The 22842-nt window shown below is 48.4% G+C and overlaps 1 protein-coding gene across 2 annotated transcripts in view; it reads right to left on the bottom strand.

The window, feature by feature from the left end:
- SH3RF3 (SH3 domain containing ring finger 3) overlaps positions 1 to 22842 on the bottom strand; it is a 265016-nt gene that overhangs the window by 67638 nt on the left and 174536 nt on the right. For both annotated transcript variants that reach the window (XM_005884662.2, XM_014532104.1), the window contains exons 2-3: positions 13147 to 13422; positions 11568 to 11663 (exon numbers count right to left, since the gene is read on the bottom strand). In XM_005884662.2, coding sequence (XP_005884724.1) covers positions 11568 to 11663; positions 13147 to 13422 — 372 coding nt within the window. The remainder of the gene's footprint in view (positions 1 to 11567; positions 11664 to 13146; positions 13423 to 22842) is intronic.

Raw genomic sequence — 22842 nt, 5'->3', positions numbered from 1 at the left:
ATGACGTTGGCAAATATGTTTTCCCACGCAGTGGGTTTTCTTGTTGTTTTGTTGATGGTTTCTTTTGCTGTGCAGAAGCTTTTTATTTTGATGTAGTCCCATTTGTTCATTTTCTCTTTAGTTTCAACTGCCCTAGGAGCTGTATCAGTGAAGAAATTGCTTCGGCATATGTCTGAGATTTTGTTGCCTTTGAATTCTTCTAGAATTTTTATGGTTTCCCGTCGTACATTTAAGTCCTTTATCCATTTTGAGTTTATTCTTGTGTATGGTGTAAGTTGGTGGTCTAGTTTCATTTTCTTGCATATATCTGTCCAATTTTCCCAACACCACTTATTGAAGAGACTATCTTGGCTCCATTGAATGTTCTTTCCTCCTTTGTCAAATATTAATTGAGCATATTGGTTCGGGCTAATTTCTGGACTCTCTATTCTATTCCACTGACCTATATGTCTGTTCTTGTGCCAGTACCAGGCAGTTTTGAGAACAGTGGCTTTGTAATACAGCTTGATATCTGGCATTGAGATCCCACCTACTTTGTTCTTTCTCAGGATCGCTGCAGCTATTCGGGGTCTTTTTTTATTCCAGATGAATTTTTGGAGAGTTCGTTCTAGATCTTTGAAGTAGGCCATTGGTATTTTAATGGGAAGTGCGTTGAATTTATAGATTGCTTTGGGTAGTATGGACATTTTAATGATGTTGATTCTACCAATCCAAGAACATGGTATGTTCTTCCATCTCTTTATGTCTTCCTCTATCTCTTTTTTCAACGTCCTGTAGTTTTCTGAGTAGAGGTCTTTTACCTCTTTAGTTAAGTTTATTCCTAGGTAGCTTAATTTTTTTGGTGCGATGGTAAATGGGATTGTTTTTATAATCTCTCTTTCTGAAAGTTCACTATTGGTGTATAGAAATGCCTCAGATTTCTTGGGGTTAATTTTGTATCCTGCTACATTGCCAAATTCATGTATTAAGTCTAGTAGCTTTTTGATGGAGTCTCTAGGGTTTTGTATGTATAATATCATGTCGTCTGCAAATAAGGACAGTTTTACTTCCTCTTTTCCAATTTGGATGCCTTTTATTTCTTCTTCTTGTCTAATTGCAATGGCTAATACTTCCAGGACTATGTTAAAGAGGAGTGGCGAGAGTGGGCATCCCTGTCTTGTTCCTGTTCTTAGGGGAAATGGTGTTAGTTTTTGTCCATTGAGTATGATGTTGGCTGTGGGCCTGTCATATATGGCTTTTATTATGTTGAGGTATGATCCTTCTATTCCCACCTTGCTGAGAGTTTTTATCAAAAATGGGTGTTGGATTTTGTCGAATGCTTTTTCTGCATCAATTGATATGACCATGTGGTTTTTTTCTTTCAATTTGTTTATGTGATGTATTACGTTTATTGATTTACGGATGTTGTACCATCCTTGCATCCCTGGGATAAATCCTACTTGGTCATGGTGTATGATCTTTCTGATGTACTGCTGGATCCGATTTGCTAAGATTTTGTTGAGGATTTTGGCATCTATGTTCATGAGGGATATTGGCCTGTAATTCTCTTTCATTGTGTTGTCTTTACCTGGTTTTGGTATTAGGGTGATGCTGGCTTCATAGAATGAGCTTGGAAGTGTTCCTTCCTCCTGAATTTTTTGTAGTAGTCTGAGGAGGATAGGTTTTAGTTCTTCCTTGAAAGTTTGGTAAAACTCCCCTGAGAAGCCATCTGGTCCTGGGCTTTTGTTTGCTGGAAGCTTTTTGATGACTGCTTCAATTTCTTCCATAGTTATTGGCCTATTGAGATTTTTAGATTCTTCCTGATTGAGTTTTGGAATGTTGTACTTTCCTAGGAATTTGTCCATTTCCTCCAGGTTGTCTAGTTTGTTGGAGTAGAGCTGTCCATAGTATTGTTTAACAATCATTTGTATTTCTGTGGGGTCTGTTGTTATTTCGCCTCTATCGTTTCTGATTTGGTTTATTTGGGTCCTCTCTCTTTGCTTCTTGGTGAGCCTGGCGTAAGGGAGGGCAGGGGATTGTCAAGGGCGGGGGGGGGGAGGACACATATGTAATACCCTTTGTAATACTTATTATAATATTTTTTAAAAGAATAAAAAAAATAAAATAAAATAAGGTGCAGAACTGCCAGTCTCTGGAGCATTATCTCAACTGATTGAGATTTTGCCTCCTGGCAGTTGTCGGCAGTTTGGCTCAAATAAACTCACAAAATTCTCTATAGGTTTGAATGTTTCTTCTGTTAACAGGACCTTCTTTTTAAGATTTTGTCTCACCAACTTTAGCTCAGCTGTGATATTCCTCTACAACCACTCTTTTCCCCCAACCATAGAAACATCTAGAAAAGTAGGGAGGACTGTGGAGTTCCTTCCTTCCATTGTTTAACTAGTTCTACAAGTGGCCTGTTACAATAGGCTGTATCATCCCAGCTGCACCAGAACTTGGGGACCAAGTGGACTAAAGAAGGCTCTCCACAGCAACTTATAGGAGCCATGAGCGCCCCCCCCCTCCACCCCCCCCCCAGGGGACCTGAGGCCAGCACAGATTTGGGTACTTGGTCTGGGAAAGAGCCGCCAGGCCCTGTGCAGAGTGCGGTCACCCAGACACACCTGTTCTGATTGAGAGGACTTTAAGCTGAATGTGTGTAGGAGGAATTTTTAAACAAGGAATACGATTGGAAAACCAGACATATGGGATACAACATGAAAGGAAGGACACTGGGGTGAGAGGTTCCCAGCAGTTCTCAAGAAAAATAACTGGGAAATAGATGTGCACAGCGACTCCTCCATCCTGGCCCAGAGACAGGAAGTCCAATCTCAACACATTTGCACCAGGGAGCAGTGGGGCTTGTGACTGAGATCTGGGGAGGGAAGTGTGTCTCCCCTGTCATGGAAATCCAGGAGCCAAGAGACAGGCCCGCTAGAGAGCAGCACTCACAATAGAAGAAGAGGGCAACCCACGAGTCCTTTTACAGACACACCAGATCTTTCCTGAGCACAGCCGTGTCCAGGCTGTCCCAGGTGCTGGGACTGTGACAGTAGCACAAGGCCATCTCCCGTGGAGCTGGGACTTCAGTGTGGACTGACTACTGAGGGAGCTTGTCAAAGATAAGGACTCAGGTTCTATAGGCTTGGGATGCCATGTTCATTGAAGCATTATTTATAATAGCTAAGCTATGGAAGAAACCTAAGTTCCCATCAATAATGGTGGTACATAGCACAATGGAATATTACTCAGGCATAAAAAAGAATGAAATCTTGCCATTTGGGACAACATGGATGGACCTACAGGGTATCATGCTAATGAAGTCAGTCAGACAGAGAAAGACAAATACCATATGATTTAGCTTATATGTGAAATCTAAAGAACAATAAATTAACAAACAAAACAGGAACAGACTCACAAATACAGAGAACAGATTGATAGTTGCCAGATGGGTCGAGTGTTGGGGGCGGTGAATGAAAAAAGTGAGGGGATTAAGGAGTACAAATTGCCCTAGCCAGTTTTGCTCAGTGGATAGAGCACCAGCCCGCAGACTGAAGGGTCCCAGGTTTGATTCAGATCAAGGGCATGTACCTGGGTTGCAGACTTCATCCTCGGCGCTGGTCGAGTGCGTGTGGGCGGCAATCAATCGATGTGTCTCTCTCACCACGATGTTTCTCTCTCTGTCTCTCCCTGGCCCTTCCTTTCTCTAAAAATCAGTGGAAAAAAATATCCTCATTCCTCAGGTGAGAACTAAAAAAGAAAACTTAGCCTGCTATATTTGGAAAAAACATTAACTCACTCCTAATGCCTTGGCAGGAAGGGCCAGACCAAATGATTTTACAGGCTTTATACAGCCCAAGGACCAGACATTCCCCACCCCTGCTCTAGGAGGGTTTTCCCTTGCATGTCCAATCAGTGCAGAGCCCTCCCTTCACACAGCCAAATCTCGGTCTGTTTGGGCCTGATAGCTCTGCTGGCCTCACCCTGACACACAGATGTGCAAACATCAGTGGGTGGCAGCTAGAATTGGTATACTCTGAGATATTTTCTGAGTGGCCTAAGACCCAGTACTGGCAGGATGAAAAAATAAAGATCTGGAGGATACCTCTCACTCCTACCTAGTGACTCACTGAGAACCTAACTCATACAACTTGAGTGCTGCCAGAGACTCTTTCAGTGACTCAGTCTAATAGGCAGTTGGCAGGCAGAAGCAGGCAGAGGTGGATCTTGGGGTGGCTTTGGGCGTTTGCTGACCTCCCCAAGGCCCAGTGCTGGTAAAAGCAAGCCTTGGTGCACAGCTTGATACTTCTTCCACATACCCAGGTCCAGCAGAGGCAGCCACAAACTGTGGGTCACATTGTAGCTCCAACAGGTTGTCCAGCGCCAGTCACAGAGAGGATCTGATATTGACCTGCACCAGAGACCCTCCCAGAGGTCCCAGAACGAACACATCCAGTGGCCAGCTTCAGACACCATCAGACACCCCAAAGCCACTAACTGGCCTATCCAAAGGGAGATCTTATAAGGCACCAGACCCTGCTGAGGCAAATTCCACTCCATGTAGTCAGCACCTGCACAGCAGCTCGTCAACTGTGGTTGGGGTAAAGCCTCACAGTCTACCAGCCTGAGGGTTGACCCCAAGTACAAACATATAGAGAACAATCAAAACTCAATTAAAACAGGAGCCCACATAAGTCACACAAGGGGTAATCCTGGAGCACCCAGCACAGGTGATCAAGGAGACAGCACCACTGGGTCTCACAGGACACCTATTACATGAGGCCACCCTACCAAGATTGGAAGTCATAGCAGATCTACCTAATACATAGAAACAAACACAAAGAGGCAGCCAAAATGGGGAGACAAAGAAATATGCCCCAAATGAAAGATCAGGAGAAATCTAGAAAAAAAGAGCTAAATGAAATGGAGGTAAACCATTCACCAGATATAGAATTCAAAAGAATAGTTATAAGGATGCTCAAGGAACAGAGATAACTACAAGGAACTTAATGAGAACTATAGCAGCATGAAAAACAAACAAACATAAACTATAAAAAAGAACCAGAAATGAAGAATATAATATCTGAAACAAAAACTACACTAGAAGGAATAAACAGTAGGTTAGATGAAGTAGAATATAGAATCAGTTATTTGGAAGACAAGATAGCAGAACACACCCAATCAGAGCAGCAAAAACAAAAGAGTTTTTAAAAAATGAGGCTAGTTTAGGGACCTTGTACCAACATCCATTCCCCCGGGCCAAATGCCCTAGGAGCTCTTCCCTTTGGTTCCCCTGGGCTAAGTGCCCTCGGAGCCCTCCCCTCTGGTTCCCCGGGCAGGTGCAAGCAGATATGCTTCACCACCACTGAAATTGTCTGCGTTGCTTCTATCCTGAAAGCAGTAAAGTTGACCAGCCACAGAGAGGAAACCTAGAAACTTTTGAATCTCTACATGTAGCAACTAGGGGGAGATGACTGAGTGACCCATGTCTGTGATAAGCTGGGACACCTTGTGGTCACACAGCCAGGTCACTGAAAGCCAGAGAGGACCATCCAGCTCCTCTCTGCAGACCCTGGTGACCTACTACTGAGGCGGTGGTGGTGTCTCTGAGTTTTCGGACCCTTGTATGTCTCCAGCAGCTCCACCAATTCAACTGTGCCCCATTTCTGCTTCTCATGTCTGAGTCCTGCAAAGGCCGTTCCTGACCCACAGTTTACCACCTGCTTCAGTCTCTCCCTTCTTGGGCCAACTCTCTAATTGCCTGTGTGTGCAGATGCACATACACACATGCTGGGCTAAGCAAGGCCTTCTGGTTGCTTCGCTCATAAGAGAAGTTTTCCCTGAAACATTTTATTTTCAGAAGAGCCCTGAGGCTTCCCTGGCACCAAGCCATGCCTCCTTTGGGTCAAAAAAATGCCCCTCCCCTTTGATGTACACCTGCCCACACTGGGGAAAGTGCCCGGGCTGGGGCCGGCAGCCGCACCCCAGTGCCCCACTGCAAGGAGCTTCACATTCCTTCTCAGCCAAATGGGGAGGATGCTCTCTGCCCCATAACGCCCCGAGAAGCTGCCAAACAAGAGCAGACAATGAATGAAATAGTCACGGCTCTAATGGAACACTAGTCGGTGAGGTGGGTGAGAGCTTCCTCCAAGGAACTGCTTGGATCTCTTCTTCCAAGCCAGACCCGAAGGCAGCAGAAGGCTCCTGGGGATGCTGAGGGCTCTCCCCCCTGAACGGAAGAGCAGCTGGGCAGTGTCCTCAACTGTCTCCACCCATCCTCATACCAGACTCAGGTCCATTCTAGGCTCAGAACTATCACTCTTTACCTCTTCATCATGGACAGTTAGCAGAAATTAGGGAGGGATTCCTACCTCCTCAGACCATCCCCCCCGCCCCCCATTTGCTGCCAGAGAGGAGATGGTGTGGGCTGATTATGTGAAAGTGGGAGGTATGAGAATACACCAACGCATACCCTTGTACCCTATGTGATTGTCACCTAGGAAACCATCCACAAACACACAAACACACGGAAATATCCTACGCAGTATAAATAAGTACCATCATATTGCCGAACCACTTCGGAGGCCCTTTTCAGTTAACTGTGGGGGAGCAGGGTCTCCCCATTACTCTGCTTGAACAGCTGATCTGACTGTGAGGTGAACTTGGTGTTTATATACAACACATCTCATCATTCTTTTCAGCTGCGTTTCCAGCCCTTGCAGTCTTCGGAATCTTAATTCTGGCCCCATGGAGAGGTGTTCTCTCAGACAAGCATCACAGGCAAATGTGTTAATGTGTCCCATGAGACTCCAGGCAGGTCCCCATGGAGACTCAGGGCACCAGGCCAAGAGCAGCTGTCCTCTCCTGAGGTCTCCAGACTGAGGCTGACTTCCAGCTGTGCCCCTGAGGACAGCATTCGAGTGAGTTCCGTCTCGTATCCTGCCACCCAGGCGTGTCTGTGTGCCTGCTTCGTGGGCATTATCCACCTGCAAATGTCGCTCAGCTCGGGAAACCACTGCAGGGGCTGCCATGTGGCATAGAAGGAGGGGCACACCTGCCTCAAGGAGCCCCCATCCCCGCTGGGAGCGGAAATGAGCACCTGTGAGAAAACAGGCACACAAGGCCAAGTATGGTCAGTGTCTGGGAATGACACGAAGATCTCCCATAAACACAAGGATAGACCACCGAGCAGTTATTCATCTAACACACAGCAGAGTAGCCCTTCCACTCCTCTGGGTGCCAGGCTTGGTTTGTGCTCTCGTCATTGCCTTTAAGCCTCACAACTACCCTGGGAGGTCCATGCTGTTGCCCTCGTTTGAGAGAGAAAATGGAGGCTCAGGCAGTTTTAGGAATGTGCCAAAGGCCAGACATCTAGTGTGTAGTGTTGAGCCCCCTTGGTTCCATCTCTGAAGCCCAGGACACCCACTCATGGTCCTACCATTGGGGTGGACTTTGCCCATGAGAAGCAGGCTCGCTCTCAGGGCGCAGCCTGAGGGCCATACGGAGGGCAGACCCCAGGTGTGCCGTCTCAGCGACAGTGGAAAAGGAGAGTGAGGCTGGCTTGGCAGGAGTTCAGGCCGGGCGCTCATGCTTCAGAGGGGGGCCACCAACACCAGACCCAGTCAAGCGATGCTGGGCTCAGGAAGCACAAGTACTGCCACATGCCCACAGCTCAGTGACCCCTCGGGTGGCACTGCAGCCCTCACACTTGGGGACCTGGGCTCTCCTGCCCCTGGGCCTGAGGAATTCCCTTCCGCCGAATCCTTCTCACTTCCACTAGAACAGTGTGTCCCAAAAAACCAAAATGCAGACGACTGTGCTTCCCCTTCAGAACCAGAGACGTGGAGGCAGTCCTATCTCGTGTTTGGTTTGTTCCCTGAGGATTAGAGCCTGGTCCTCTCTCTGTCCTGAGTGGACACCCACTGTGGGGTCGGCCAGCAGCAGGTGAGGGAACCTTGCCCAGCAGTCATCTGGCAAACAGGCAAGTGCCAGTGAGACAAGACATCAGTCCCCATGTGGATGAGGACATGGCCACAAACAGTGACTGTCCACAAAATCAATGGGGAGAAAAGAACGGGGGGTGGGGGGGATCAGGTTCAAGAGTGCAGGCTGGGAGCTAGGGTATCAGGAAGTGGAGCTGAAGGGCAGTGAGGTGAGGGGTCAAAGGCCTGGGGAATGAAAGGTCAGAGGTTGATGAGGAAGAGTCTGGGCAAGGGAGCCAGGTGCAGGCAGATTTAGTGCCAGCGACCAGCGGGCACAGGCCAGGGGTTCAGGTGCAGCAGGCAGCTGGTGCCGGCAGCTGTGGAGAGGATGGGTGAGAAGATGATCTCCACAGTCCACAAGGAGCAGGCAGTCTGGAGACAGGGCTCCCTTCTCAGCAAACAGGCTGCCCGCAGCACGAGGCCAGGTCACTCCAGGCGAGTTCTATACCACTTGTCCACTATGCCTGCCAAACAAGCCTGTGGCAAAGAAATGGATCCAGGCGGAAGAGGACCACACAGTCTGCAGAGCAGAGTTCTCCTTTAATTCTTAAAGACCCACGGCCTGACTGCACCGATAGAAAGCACACCGAGGCCCCCGCGGCCTCCTGCCCACAGCCTACATGCATCCTGCACCACACTTCAAAGCACAGCTCGGGCGGGGCGGGGGGGGGGGGGGCTCTTGTAATTCAGTCTTGTGAGGAGCCTGAGTCCAGCCCCATTTCCTGAGCCCCAGGCTCATTTTCAGGGACAAACAGCACTCCAAAATGTGCCATCTGCCTGATCAGCCGCCAAAAACAAAAGACAAGGCTCCCTCCTGGGTGCCAGTCTGGCTCAGGCACAAACTCTGAGAAGGACCCAAGCTCCAACCACTCTGATCACAAACACCCAGTCCCCTCCCAGAGGAAGACAGCCAGCGAAACTGTGAGCCTTTGGACGCACCGGGCTCCACCGCAAGGCTACGTATGAGGCAGGAGTCACACTGGGCTTTTACCCCATTCCTCAGGTGCTTCCAGACATGACTGACAGAGAAACAGTGAAACAGTCTCAGTCTCGGGAAATGCCCACGGGGGCTTCTTGTCTTCAGTGGTGCTGGAAGCCAGGAGTCTGTCTCAGACACATGCTGCGGCTGTGTCTTGGCACCTGGGGTGCTGGGATGGGGCCAGGCGCTGTACAGGCTGCAGCCCAGCCCAGGGAGGTGCAGCACAGGGAGGAGCAGGCCCCTGCCTAGGGCTGCCTCAGGTGTGCCTGCCTCTGCTCCTGGGAGGAGGGAGGCTGTGCTCAGATCAGAGGTGGACCTGAGGTTGGAGGTATGGGCATGAAGGGCCACAGGGATGGAAAGATGAAGGAGCCTCCCTCACATCCTGGAGGGAGTAGTATTTGAAAGGAAGGTCCCCAGTGGCTAGGGAGCCGGACACTGGGCAGACTGGCTTGGCCTTTGATGTGTCTGCAGGGACTGTTGGCAGAGAACCTGGCTGCTTGGTTTCCCAGCCCTGGGCAGCGCTCTGCCTCCCTGCCCGCTTCTGAGCCCCTCCAGGGAAGGGGGTAGCTGACCAGCCTTACCCACCTTTGGCAGGGAGTGGCTGCCACGACCTTGGGGTTCCCTACAAGATTTTCTCTGAGCTTCTTAAATTGTAGTCTAAAGAAAAGTGCGTAAACATTAACTGTGCACCGTTTCACAGTTGCTCCCTCTGTGTAATCACTCCCAGGACCAAGGTGTAAACCATCTCCACGCCTAGAAGCCTCCCTCCCACCTCTTCCCATCAGCCTTCCCCTACAGCCACCATGCTCTGACATCCGTGCCAGGACTCCCTCTGCCTGCTTCTGAACTTCCTTTAAAATCACACAGCACATGCTTTTCTGTGTGGCTTCTTCCAAAAGTGTGTCTGTGAGTCATCCATGCTTTCATGTGCAGTAATTTTTTGTTCCTTTTCACTGCTGGGTAGTATTCTGTGGTGTGGACATACCACACTTTATTTATCCATACCACTGTTGGTGGACATTTGAACTGTTTCTCGTTTGGGGCCAGCATAGTCAAGTTTCTATGGACATTCTTACATATGCCTTTGAGTACCATGTAAGCATCTGCCGGGGAAAGTCCCATGAGCTGAAATGTCTGGGAGCACAGGTGTTTTACTTCTCCAAGGCACCATGGTGGTATTCAGGTTTTTTCACCCCCCTGGGAACTGAAGCAAATGCACAAATAGAAGCTTACATGGTATGAAGGAAATTGTGGATCTTACAGATGTACTATAGAAGGGTGTGTGTGTGTGTGCGTGTGTGTGTACTTACTGTTACTGCTGTAGGAGGATCTTAGAATGTCCTAGTGCAGTGATGGCGAACCTATGACACGCGTGTCAGAGGTGACACGGGAACTCATTTTTTTTGGTTGATTTTTCTTTGTTAAATGGCATTTAAATATATAAAATAAATATCAAAAATATAAGTCTTTGTTTTACTATGGTTGCAAATATCAAAAAATTTCTATATGTGACACGGCACCAGAGTTAAGTTAGGTTTTTTCAAAATGCTGACACGCCGAGCTCAAAAGGTTCGCCATCACTGTCCTAGTCAGCTTTTCCAAAATAAATTTGAGAGGACCACAAAATTTAGGGAAGGGAGAGGAAATGATTAGAGATAAGGCTGGAAAAAGAGATCAGGGTCGAGCTGCAAAGGGCCTTGAATGCCATGCTAAAGTAAGTGGACTTCATCCTGCAAGAGACAGGAATCACCAGATGTGTTTAACAAACACCTACTGGCACCTACACACCGCTAGGTAGGTGTGGCAAACCAGCCTCGTCACCTACGAAGCTGAGTGAACTGCAGTTAGTGGGGGGCAGGGGAGTGAAGGGCTCAGTTAGAGCAAACAACCTGTGTCCAAGTCCCAGGTCTGCCTCTCATCAGGGATGACTCCAGTAGTCACAGGATGATGTGCATGCTCAGCCACGAACAGCACATGGACATAAACTGACAAATGGTGCACTTGCGGGCAAACGCTCCTACATACACTAGTACACAGTGGTGACAGGGGGTCAGAAGCCATGCATACAAGATGCTCCCTCCTCAGCAGCAACCCAAACTTACTAGAAACCTAGTGCTTCATAGTAACAGAAAAGAGAGGAAATTAATAGGCCTCCAATTAGCCTCAAATCATCTTTGCTTTAGGGACTTGCAGTTGGATGAACTTGCCGAATAATCCAGAGTCCCAAGAAGACATTGCAAATAGTCTGGCGACGTTTCCCTCAGCTCGGTATGAGCTCTGGGGTTGGGAAGACAAGAGCGACAGTACTTAAGAGAGTCTCAGAAAAATGGGTGCCAGGCACAGGTTTCCCATGAACACTGGGAAAGGTCCACAGGGGAGCCCTCCTTTGTGCCCAGAGTGAGATGATTCAAGCCAGGCCTGGGAGAGACCACTCAAACCTGACCAAAGCAATTCTTATAGCACTGACATGGTGAATGAAAACCCTATTTGATCTTAGATCATTGTGGAGTAGCCTTTCTCTCTTAGAAAAGGGGGCTCCACAGTCATGTTACACCTGGTCTGGTGAAATAAACAACATGGGGCGGGGGGGGGGGGGGGGAAGCGATCCTGAGAGAGCTTGGCCTTACCTCCACGTACAGGAGGGGGAAAATTCCAATCTTGTCTCCCAGCATTCCTTCTGCCCAGTTGTCATCCACTCTTCTGATCACAGTCAGGATTTCATCCTGGAATTGCCAGAGCCCACAATGTGTACAACCACATGGACATCCACACAACAAAAGAGAAAACAAGAGATCTGTTAGCACTGTTGAAGCCCAGAAAAGATTCTAAACAATGATTCAAAGAATGGTTTATTATCCATTCTGAAATATGACATGTGAAAACAGTCACCCCTTACATTTTCACCCAGGATAGCTCTCTTTTTTATGTAGTGATTACAGCTGCAAAGATTCTCAAATGTTTTCCATTTATAATATGCAGGAGTCCCTCCTTATCCTTGGTTTTGCTTTCCACAGTTTCAGTTACCTATGGTCAACTGTGGTCTGAAAATATTAAATGGAAAATTCAATTTTTGACTTTTTATAATATCAGGTGCCTATACTTGTATTTAAGGATTTCTAGCCTGGCCGGCATGGCTCAGTGGTTAAGTGTCAACCTATGAACCAGGAGGTCACGGTTCAATTCCTGGTCAGGGCACATGCCCGAGTTGCGGGCTCCATCCCAGGTGTGGATGATCAATGGGATTTTAGAGGAACAAATGTAATCTGAACAATAAAGATTTAATTAAAAAAAAAACATCCTGAGATGTGTCCCTGTCCATCCAGCTTCCTGTAGAAACAGGAGACCCAAGATTCTCTCAGGGCAGTTGCTCTGCCCCTCAACCTCAAGTCAAATGCCACCTCTCTAAAGGGCCTCCAGACCACACCCACCACAACAGTGATGCTCACCCACAGCCCAGGGAAGGAACAGTGAAAGCCATCTGCTTTTTTTCTTTTTGTGATGCATGTGCACGACTTCAGCACCCACTTCCAAGAAGGCATCTGCAGTAAGGCATCGCAGCCACACAAACTCGCCTGTACTCGATGAGGAGCCAGGCTGCTCTTCACTGAAGTTCCTCTGTCTTAGAGACCTTAGTTGATTTCCACTGACCATTTGGGCTACTTAGTTTCCTTTCTCCTCTCATGATTTAATATTCCCACTCTTATGTTTTAAATTCACCATTACAGAGTAAGCCCTCAGTCCAGTTAAGGAGAGAAAACTAAGATGGTGACATAGGTAAATGCAATACTCACTGCCTCCCACAACCACATCAAAATTACAACTGAAATACAGAACAACCATCATTCAGAACCACCTGAAATGTGACTAAGTGGAAGTCCTACAACTAGAGAAGTAAAGAAGAAAGCATATCGAGACTGTGAGCCCGGGAAAGACTTCATTCCCTCCACCAGAGTCACCGCATAGACACCACTCAGGTGAGGAAGGGTCCTGCTCCGAGAGCGGACTGTCGCTCCTGGTACAGCCATGTGTCAGGCTGTGTGCCATCTCACACAGACAACGAAACCTCCTTGGGAGACGGACAGATTCCTCTGCCGCTACGAGGCCCAGTGGGACTCAGACCCTGGGCGGAAGCAGGATTCAAGGGGGAAGGCATGGGCTCTGGGTGGGGAATTGCTGTGCGAGGGCTGTGCCCAGAGGCCAGCTTACCTTGGTGAAGGTCAGGCAGTCCTGGTCCTGGTCTCGGTCCTTCATCTCAAAGTCATACAGGGCTTTGCCCTGGGGAGGGGTGGGTGGCAGGGGCCGGAGACACTGCACATAGCTGGCGGGCAGGAAGCCGTGGGTGCCGCGCAGCTCCCCGTGGAACCAGTGCTCGTCCACCCTGCGCCTCAGGATGATGACGTCCCCCTTGTTGAACTTGAGGTCACCAGGCTCCTTCCCCTCGTAACTGTAGAGGGCTTTGCCACAGGGAAGCTGGGAAGGATTCTGAAAGCAAAACACAAGGCGGGTTACTCAACGTGGCCTTTCTGCTGCCTGGGCGGCCTGGAGCATGGGCTCCGTGTCCGGGGAACGTGCAGAATGCCCTCGAGTGGCGAGTGTTTCAAAGGAACAAACCCCTGTCCCAGGAACATGCAACCCCATGACCCTGCCTGGACAACAGGGTCCACTAGAGGTGCCCATGATGTCATTCCCGCTCCAATCGTCTATGTGAGGGGCCAGGTACTGTCCTTGGCCTCGGCACGCACCAGCTCACTCTGTGCGGAAAAAGTCTCTGAAGCAGGAGCTAAATGATCTTCATTTACAGGTCAGGACACTGAGGCATGGAGAGAGAGAAGGTAACTGGCCTGAAGCCCCACACCTGTTAATTAGGGCAGAATCTCCACCTAGGGCTCTGACTCCAGAATGTTCTCATCCACCTCTCTGTGCTGACTTGATCTATCTCCAATGGGAGCTATTTCTATCTGCCAGAATTCCAACAATTATCTTCCAACAAAATTCTCCTTATCTCTGAAACGTCCCAGCAACTCAGAACACGCCTCAAGGGGGTTTCAAGTTGAAGGCAAGAGACTTGCACAGACTACTGTGTCCTTCCCACTCGTGGTACACGCCTGTGACATGCAGTCCCAGGGACAGCCCAGCCGTGGAAGGTGGAGGCCACCCTGGGACTGTGGTCCTCAATGTTTCATAAGTTCTAACAAGTCCCAGCTGTCACAGACCCCCTCAACCATGACTCATAATTTTTTGATGCCTACAGCAGTCTGGTCCTGAAGGACAATATGAAGAGCACAAAATACTATCCCCTTACTGTCATGGGGTGTTCCTGTTACCCTGTCAAAGGTTAGTAACCCTTCCGAAAGTGATCTGCCATCTTTGGTCTACAACAGTGACTAGCTCTGAACCCAGACAGAATTCTTGGCCATCTTATGCGGTAAGTTGTTGAACTGCTCTGAAACTTGATGTCATTGTCCACGTCCTTGGCTCCTCCACTGTTTCATAAAGGCCAGTGCCACCTGGGTTTCTCTTTCTCTTGTTTACCGGTGGCCAACACTGGTTCAACTGAGTAAGCTTTGCCAAAGGTCAATTCTATGCCAGCAGAAAATCAAACAAAAATCTTACTATTGTTCCTGTGTCAAAACTCAATGATTTTCCTAACAGAGCTGCATTTTCTCCCCAGGGCTGCCCATGCTAAGGATTTCTTTAGTCTTTGAATCAATCAATACAGGCACAAAAGCCCGAGGCAGGAGTGCATGGGGAGCTTGGGGCGGGGGATTTACTAGCCTGCTGCACCTCCGCCTCCCACATCTGTGTCAGCAATGGCAACAACAGGAGCTGAGGGAACCTGCTGTCAAACTGCTAAACAGCACCACTAACCAACTAAATGGAACACATGAGGATTTGCAGAACTCAATGAGGAAAACACCAGTTTGCTTCCAGCAACACTCCTCCTGGCAGGCTTTGCTCTGCATGCACAGTAAACTGGCACAGGCCCCAGTTTTAGAGAGCCGGGCAAAGTGCTACTTACAACCCAAGGACTGTGATCAGAAAAGAATAGCAGAGGCTGGGGGCCACACAAGAGCCAGTCAGTCCCCAGCCTGGGGGTTCCAAATCAGGGACAATTTTGCCCCCCAGAGGTCATCTGGCAATGTCTGAAGACAGTTTTGGTTGTCACAACTGGGAAATAGGTGCTATTGGCATCTAATGTGTAGAGTCCGGGGATGCTGCTAAACAGCCTACAATGCACAGTACCCCTTTCCCCAGCATTACCCGGCCCAGAACGTCCATGGCACTGAGGCTGAGAAAGCCTGCTGCAGCCCTCAGGGTAAATTTACAAAATGACAGAGTATCTTTCTTGTTCTATTTGAACTCGGCGCATCACAACTTTAAAACTTAAATATAACATTTATTTCTGTGATTGCAGTATTTTTACCAGTGACCACATGGAGAAGTTGATAGATCCATTGAGATAAGATGTGTTGAAGAAAAGAACTTACTGTTAATCTTAAAAACTGGCCTCAACTAGGTGCACAAAAGAAAACGTCACTTTGTCACAAACAGACTCCATTTTCTTTGGTCCCGAGACTAAGAGGGCCATGCTCAAAAGCAGTATTTATTGTAAGAGACATCAATTCTGAAGCTCTTTGGTCCTTTCTTCACTGTGGACAAGGGTGAGTAGGAATGGCCAGTGTGTACTTTGTTTAAATGCTTGGCCTCCCTTGGCCTGCACTTTCATGCCATTTCAACACAGGCACCTCCCCTCACCCCATGTGGAGGACACACTGGCATGGCCACTCTGGCCTGCTCACCACCAGCTTACTAGCTCTGTTGATACAGAGGACACTTGTAAGCACCATTTACTTGCATTTTGTACAATTCTGGCCCGACTTGCCCAGCAAGGCTGGGTGCAGTGAAGAGAGATACGGGCACTGCCTTGTGGCAGGGCTGGTGCTCTGGAGTAGTATGTCTTCCCTGTTCCTGGGAGGACACACTCCTGATGTTTGGAGGACTCCACGTCTTTCATTGATTCTCCAGGGTGGGCATAGCCGAACCTGTCTGAGCATTGTGTCCCCAGGCCTCCCTGGCCAGCACGACCTCTTTCACAGTCCCTGTCTCTATCTGCTTCTACATGGAGGCTCTAAATTCTCTGTGCTTCCAACTTCTCTTCTGAGCAGTGGACTGTGAACCCAGGAAAAAAAAAAGACACTTACTAGAAAGAAGTCCTGTGGCTAACTGCACTCAAATTTTAAAAAACAGAGCAGAGCAGCCACTTCTGAATAGAGGCCTCCCAGGTAAACTGCACTTCAGGGAGAAGCCTGCACTTGAACTGCCTGCCTGCACGGTGTTTCTGCATCTGAGACAGCCCTTGTAAAGGAGTCCCAGGAATCCTATTTCAACCAAGAGGACTGAGGCTTTCCCGGTGAATTGGAGCTGTACGGCTTCAGCCAAGCGACTCTATTCTGACCAATCAGCACAGTGCCTTTTGGACCAATCAAATTTTGAGGATTTGGAGTCCTCATCTGCATGAAGATGGACCAATCAGGGACCAGGGGTAAGGACTCTTGTCTATATAAGTCAGCTCCCACATTTTCCCTTTCCACAGAAGACTGTGGCTCCCTGGTTGAATGAAACACCAAAGATGTCTAGGAGCAGAGCCCTCTAGCTGGAGAGCGTCCTGGCCAGAGGGCTACCTTACAACCTTGCTATTTTCACAGCTGTGCTGTATCACAACTGAATAAAGTTTCCTTCTTCATTGCACCCCAAATTTGGGATTCCTATTGGCATTGAATTGGTGCCAATGACCATTGGTTTACCGGACTTATGTCAATCTAACTGCCTCAAGGTGCCACAACTCAATGAAGTCACTGTCTGTCCCTCAAGCCCCCACCCCCTAATTTCTGACCCACCAGTGAATAAGCACCCTCTGTTTTTCCTGAGCCCACCTGTTCCCTCAGTCTCAGTGTTCATCCTCAAACCCTGCTGATGCCACTTCTAAATTCTCACCAAGAAATCCTGCGCACACTTCCGCCCTTCATCTCTCCTACCTAAACCATTGCAAACCTCCGCCAGCAGGTCCTCAGTGTGAGGTTACAAGCCCAAATGCAGAGCTGACCTTACCACCTTGTTGCTTACCTACCTACCTACTGCCCTCAGAGAGGGGTACCTTGGAACCTGGGGCTTTCCACACCAACATTGGCACAGCTTCCAGCCACAGCCTTTGGCACTCCTCCCCACTGTCTGTGTCCAGCCACAGTGGGCAGCATCCTTGTTCCAAAGGAGCATGTGATTCTGAACTGTCTGTCTTTGCTAGTCCCTTATGCCCTTTCTCTCTCCCCCAAACCAGACAGCATCCCAGGCTGTGTTCTCCTTGTCCTGGGAGGCTCTTGTCCTTCACTCCCCACTGGATTAGACCTATTCCACCAAGGCCCCAGAACAAGACTGTGCTGTGTTTGCCTGACAGTCCTGAGACCAAGGAGAGCTCCTAGCACACGGTTTATACCCTACCATATGCTTGTTAATTCATATATGCTCAGGTTATTCCTCAGACAGGGTGGGGTGTGGGGGAGTGGGAAAAGTTAGAAGTGACAAACTTATCTGACATGGCACCCCTGTAAACCAGCATGCCTCACACAGGTCTGGAAAGGCTGCTGGTACCAGCTCTGCACAGAGGAAAGAGCAGGTGTTCTAGCATGTGAACCATGAAAGGACGAGTCCAGGTTCTGAGACAGCAGAAGCAGGGTAGGAAGTGGGCTGCATGTAGTCCACCATGGTTCCTGGGGCAGCCTGGACAGGGCTGACTACCCCCTGGCCCGGAGGTCAGAGGGCAGGGCTGGGAGCGAGCAGCCTCAGTGACTGCAGTGTGTCTGGTTAGACAGCCATGCTCTTCAGCAGCCTTTGGTGGGAAGGGCAGAGAGAGAGGGAGACACCACTGGTGACTAAACCCCACTGCACTGCCAAGATCAGCATCTGATAGAGCAAAACTGAGAGGGGCAGTAAACCTTTTTAAGATGCAAAACACATTTTGGAGGGCAAAAATATCAAAGTCAGAGACGGTGCTGAGAGGCAGTTTAGCCAGGGGTTAGGGCCTGGTTCTCACTGTGAGGAAGCACTCAGAAATGGTGATGCTCAGCACTGCCCCAGTACCTTTCACCTTCAGAGCCTTTTATAAGATTAACTAGTTAGTCCATGTCTAGGGCCCAGGAGCATGTGAGCTATTATTATGGGGGTGGGGTGGGGGGACGCAAACAAAGGAACTCTGAAATTCCAGCCTCCCCAGCCCAGCCAAGGAGACTAAGGGGGGTTTTCTGCAGCCATTTCCTTTCTGCCCCCTGCCTGTCCTCGGTCCTCATGCCCTCTCACTTCGTGTATGCTGCCCTGTGGAGGAACTGATTTCAAACGTTGCCATTGAGCCACCAGTAAGTACACTCGGTGAGGTCATGACAGTAGGGAAAAGACATGAAAGAAAAAGGGAAATGCATTTGGGATGCCTACAGGATAATTAACTCCAGCCACTGCAAGGCATTAATAATAATTAAACCTTTAATGTTGACTTTATAGCTCATTACTCCGATGTAGCAGATGAATATTGCTAGGGGCTTAATGTCCTCCCGTGGAGAACTGGGTGCTGGTATGTGCACAGCGGCACCCGCTCCATCTTTTACAGAGATCATTGCAGCATTGGGACTTAACAAAAGTGCTGCCTTTCCACCACACCTCAGATGCTGAGTGGTGCTGCTCCCCTGGGAGTGAGGCAGCACCACAGCTGGTGTGCAGCATGTGAGGGAGGCAGTATTGGCTAGGTCAGGCTTCTCCAGCTCTCCCAGCAAGCCAGGGTGAAGAGTGCAAACAAAGAACTCACTCATCTTCCAGACTCCAAGGAAGACCCAATCTCCCTTACCCAGTGCTTTCCACACAGCACTTGTCCTGGATCTAACCACCAGTTACCAATGGAGACTCCTGTGTTACCGAAAGACCTGGCCCTGAGCGGTCTGCGTCAGGCTGGCCAGTAATGTGTGGGTTCTTGACTTCATGCAGGAAAGATTTCACAATATAAGTCCAGGTGATTTTGAGGGTACATTTATTAAAGCTAGGGACAGTGAAACAATAGAAGCAGTAACAGGAGAGCCTAGGCAGGGCTGCTTTGGCTCACTGGGAAGTCAGAGAAAAGGGAGCCTTGGAAACAGGTTCAGGAGTGAGCTGCCACTGTCCATTGCTCCATTGTTTGCAAGTCTATGGGGACCCTTAGAGTTTAGCAGGTGCACACCTGTGGGGAAAGAAGAAGGGGAAGGGAAAGGCGGGATAATGCTCCCGGGAAGGAAAGCTCATGCCAGGTTCTTTGTTTTGAAGGTTTTTTAAGGCTGGGAGTTTAGGGAAGGTCTCAACAGAATATTCATCAGCTTTCCACGTGTATCCTTTCATGTTCATAGTCTCCACTCAGCACTAAAGCAGGGGGGGGGTCATTAGTCATTGCAGCTGGTCCTGGCATTGCCCACCTGATTTTGCTGCTTTTCTGGGTCTGGAGTTGAAATACAACTGAGGCTTAGATGCTATATCTGGGGAGGTGACCTTCTGCATCTGCTGTAAATTGCTTAGCCCGTTTGTTCAGCTCTCTGTCTCAGTTTCCCTATTTCACTTGCCAATTAATTTTCCTAGCTTCTTATTCTCCTGCCTCACACAGACTATCGGCCCCACCTGATTTTGTTCGATGCTGCATCCCACCACTGGCCTGATAGCGGACACATGTGCAAAATACCTGTGAATTAAATACCAAACCCCTGGAATTAGGGCCAGGGTTAAAGAGCCTCTGGCTGGAGAAACTTTGCCTGCATGTTATTTTCCCAAGGATGTGAGGGTCAGGGTCCATGTAGCCAAAATTCCTGTTACTAACAGTGGCTGGGCCCAATGAATGGGGAAATTCTAACAACTGCTCCCTACAGAATGAAACGAACACCCAGAAGAAGCAGCTTGGGCGGAGGCATGGAGTTGGAGAAAGACACTGACTGGCCTCAAACAGAACAAACCAGGGTTGACAGATAATGGGGAAATAAGCCTGGACTGTGCCAGGGACAGTGAGCAGGCCACAGAGGGGATACTGCTCAACCTCAAACAAACCAAGCATCACGGGTTTGACTGCCCTCAGTATCTACTTGCTCCTTCTTTCCATCAGTAAGGATATTCCAACTTTCAATTGGGGTCAAGATCAACCAGCTAGGGCTCAGTTGGTTAGAATGTTGTTTCATTTATCAAAAGGTTGCTGGTTTGATTCCCAGTCAGGGCACATGCCTGGGTTCTAAGCTTGATCCTGGTAGGAATGGGCAGGAAGCAGTCAATTGATATTTTATTCTCACATTGATGTTTCTCTCTCTCCCTACCTCTCTCTCTAAAATTCAATTTAAAAATCTCTAATAAAAATTAAACCATTGGAGATTAAAAATGGTGGTGGAGCAAGTGGATGCTACACAAATACGCTCCCAGAACCAAACAGGAATGACAAGTAAATACAAAAAAAAATCCTGAATAATCAACTGAAGACTGTCTGATAACCAAGGATGGAAAGTGGAGACAGCATAGACACTGGTAGGAAGGGCAGAAGTGAGAAAGTGCTGGCCAGGGACCCATAGACAGCAGCTGAAGTTGTGGAGAGATATCTCAGCTGTGGAGGGTTGCCAAGGAAAACTCTGGAATTTAATCCCCAAGCTGGGTTCACCAGCAGAGAGCACCAGAACTGAGAAAGGTGCCCACATAACATCTGGCTGTGGAAAGTGGCAGGGTTGCTGTCTGCCAGGGAGAGATGGCTGAAAATGCAGGCACCCTCTTAAAGGGCCAATGCACAAAATTTTGTGTGCAGCCACTCACCTTGTGCTCCAGCAGTGGGAGGGCAGAGTGGACTGGAGTTGTGAGCAGAAGCCAGGGTTGGGGGCTCTGAGGTTAGAGCTCAGAAGGCAGACACACCAGTTTCCTGTGCTGAGTCATACCCTCACGCTGCAGAGGTCATCTTTCTCAGGCAGACCTTTGCTATACAGGTGGTTTTTGCTTGGGGAAAGACAGTTGACCCACCCTATTGGAAAACACCTTGCCCCACAGTGTGGAGTTTCTGAGGCCCATTGGGAGACTGAGAATAGCAATTACCTCCAGGCAGAAGCAACTGCCCCACCCTATGGAAAATAAGCTCACCATGTCTGTGGACAATTGCCTGAAGGCTACTCAAGACTGAATCTAATGAGTCTGTAGGCAGAGGTGGGTCTCTGGAGGTTCTGAGTCTTTGTCTGATCTAATTAGTCAAAAAGAGCATTTGACACTGCCCTGCAGACCTATGTAATACATAGTCACAAACCCAAACAGATAGCCTAAATGGGGAGACAAAAAAATGACCCCAAAATGAAAGAATGAGAGAATTCTCCAGAAAAAGATAAATGAAATGGAAGAAATTTATCTGATGTAGAGTTCAGAATAATGATGGTAAAGATGCTCAACAGCATAAAAAAGATATAATAACTATGAAAAATAACACATTCGGAAATAAAGAATAACATAGCACTAATAAAGAAAACATTTGAAGGAACACACAGCAGATTAGAGGAAGCTGAGGATTGGATAAGTGAATTAGAAGACGATGTAGAAAAAATGACTCAATCAGTGAACCAAAAAGAGAAAAACAAGTAAAAAACAGGAGGACAGCTTCAGGGAGCTGTGGAACAACATGAAATGTAACAATATTCACATAATATGTGCCAGAAGGGGAAAAAAGGGAGCAATGGATAGAGAATGTATTTGAAGAAATAACGGCAGAAAGCTTCCCTAACCTGGTGAAAAAAAAGTCACACAAGTTCAGGAGGCACAAAGAGTCTCAAGCAAGAAGAATCCAAACATGCCCAGACAAATCATAATAAAAAATTAAAGACAAAAAGAGAATCTTAAAGGCAGAAAGAGAAAAGCAATTTGTTACCTACAAAGGAGCTCCCATAAGGCTGTCAGCTGATTTCTCATCAGAAACTCTACAGGCCAGAAGGTAATGGCATGAAATACTCAAGGTAATGAAAAGCAAGGATCTGAAACCAAGATTACTATATCCAGCAAGGCTATCATTCAAAATAGATGGTGAAATAGAGAGCTTCCCAGACAAAAAAAAAAAAAAAGTCTAAAGGAGTTCATCACCACTAAGCCAGCATTACAAGAAACACTAAAGGGACTGCTATAAGGAGAAGAAGACATAGAGATAGAATTGGAAAATTCCTAGACATTCGGAATTAAAATGGCAATAAATAAGTACCTATCCTATATAATAAAGGCCTAATATGATAAGTGTCTGGTCGTCTTGTCAGCAGTTCAACCAATCAAAGCGTAATATGCTAATGAATGCTAAGGCCACTCAACCGCTCGCTATGATGTGCATTGACCACCAGGGGGCAGATACTCCAACAGGTAGGTTAGCTTGCTGCTGAGGTTCGGCTGATCGGGACTGAGCGAGAGGGGCTGGACACGCCTTGGAGCCCTCCCACAGTCCCACTCTGGCTGGCCAACCTCCCGTGTCCTTTCCTGGCCCTAATCGTGCACCAGTGGGGTCCCTTGGCCTGGCCTGCACCCTCTCACAATCCAGGACCCCTCAGGGGATGTTGGAGAGTTGACAGAACAACCAGTTGCTATGATGCACACTGACCCCCAGGGGGCAGACGCTCAATGAAGCAGCTGCCCCCTGGTGGTCAGTGTGCTTCCACAGGGGGAGTGCCATTCAGCCAGAAGCCAGGCTCACAGCTGGTGAGCACAACGACAGTGGCAGGAGCCTTTCCTGCCTCCACAGCAGTGCTAAGGATGTCTGACTGCCGGCCCAGGGGAGTGGGTCTAAGCCATCAGTCAGACATCCTCCAAAGGCTCCCAGACTGTGAGAGGGCACAGGCCAGGCTGAGGAACCCC

Source organism: Myotis brandtii, unplaced genomic scaffold (assembly GCF_000412655.1).
Source record: "Myotis brandtii unplaced genomic scaffold, ASM41265v1 scaffold842, whole genome shotgun sequence".
Lineage (NCBI taxonomy): Eukaryota > Metazoa > Chordata > Mammalia > Chiroptera > Vespertilionidae > Myotis > Myotis brandtii.
Note: the sequence above shows the minus strand (reverse complement) of the source record. Positions and strands in the feature narration are given on the sequence as shown.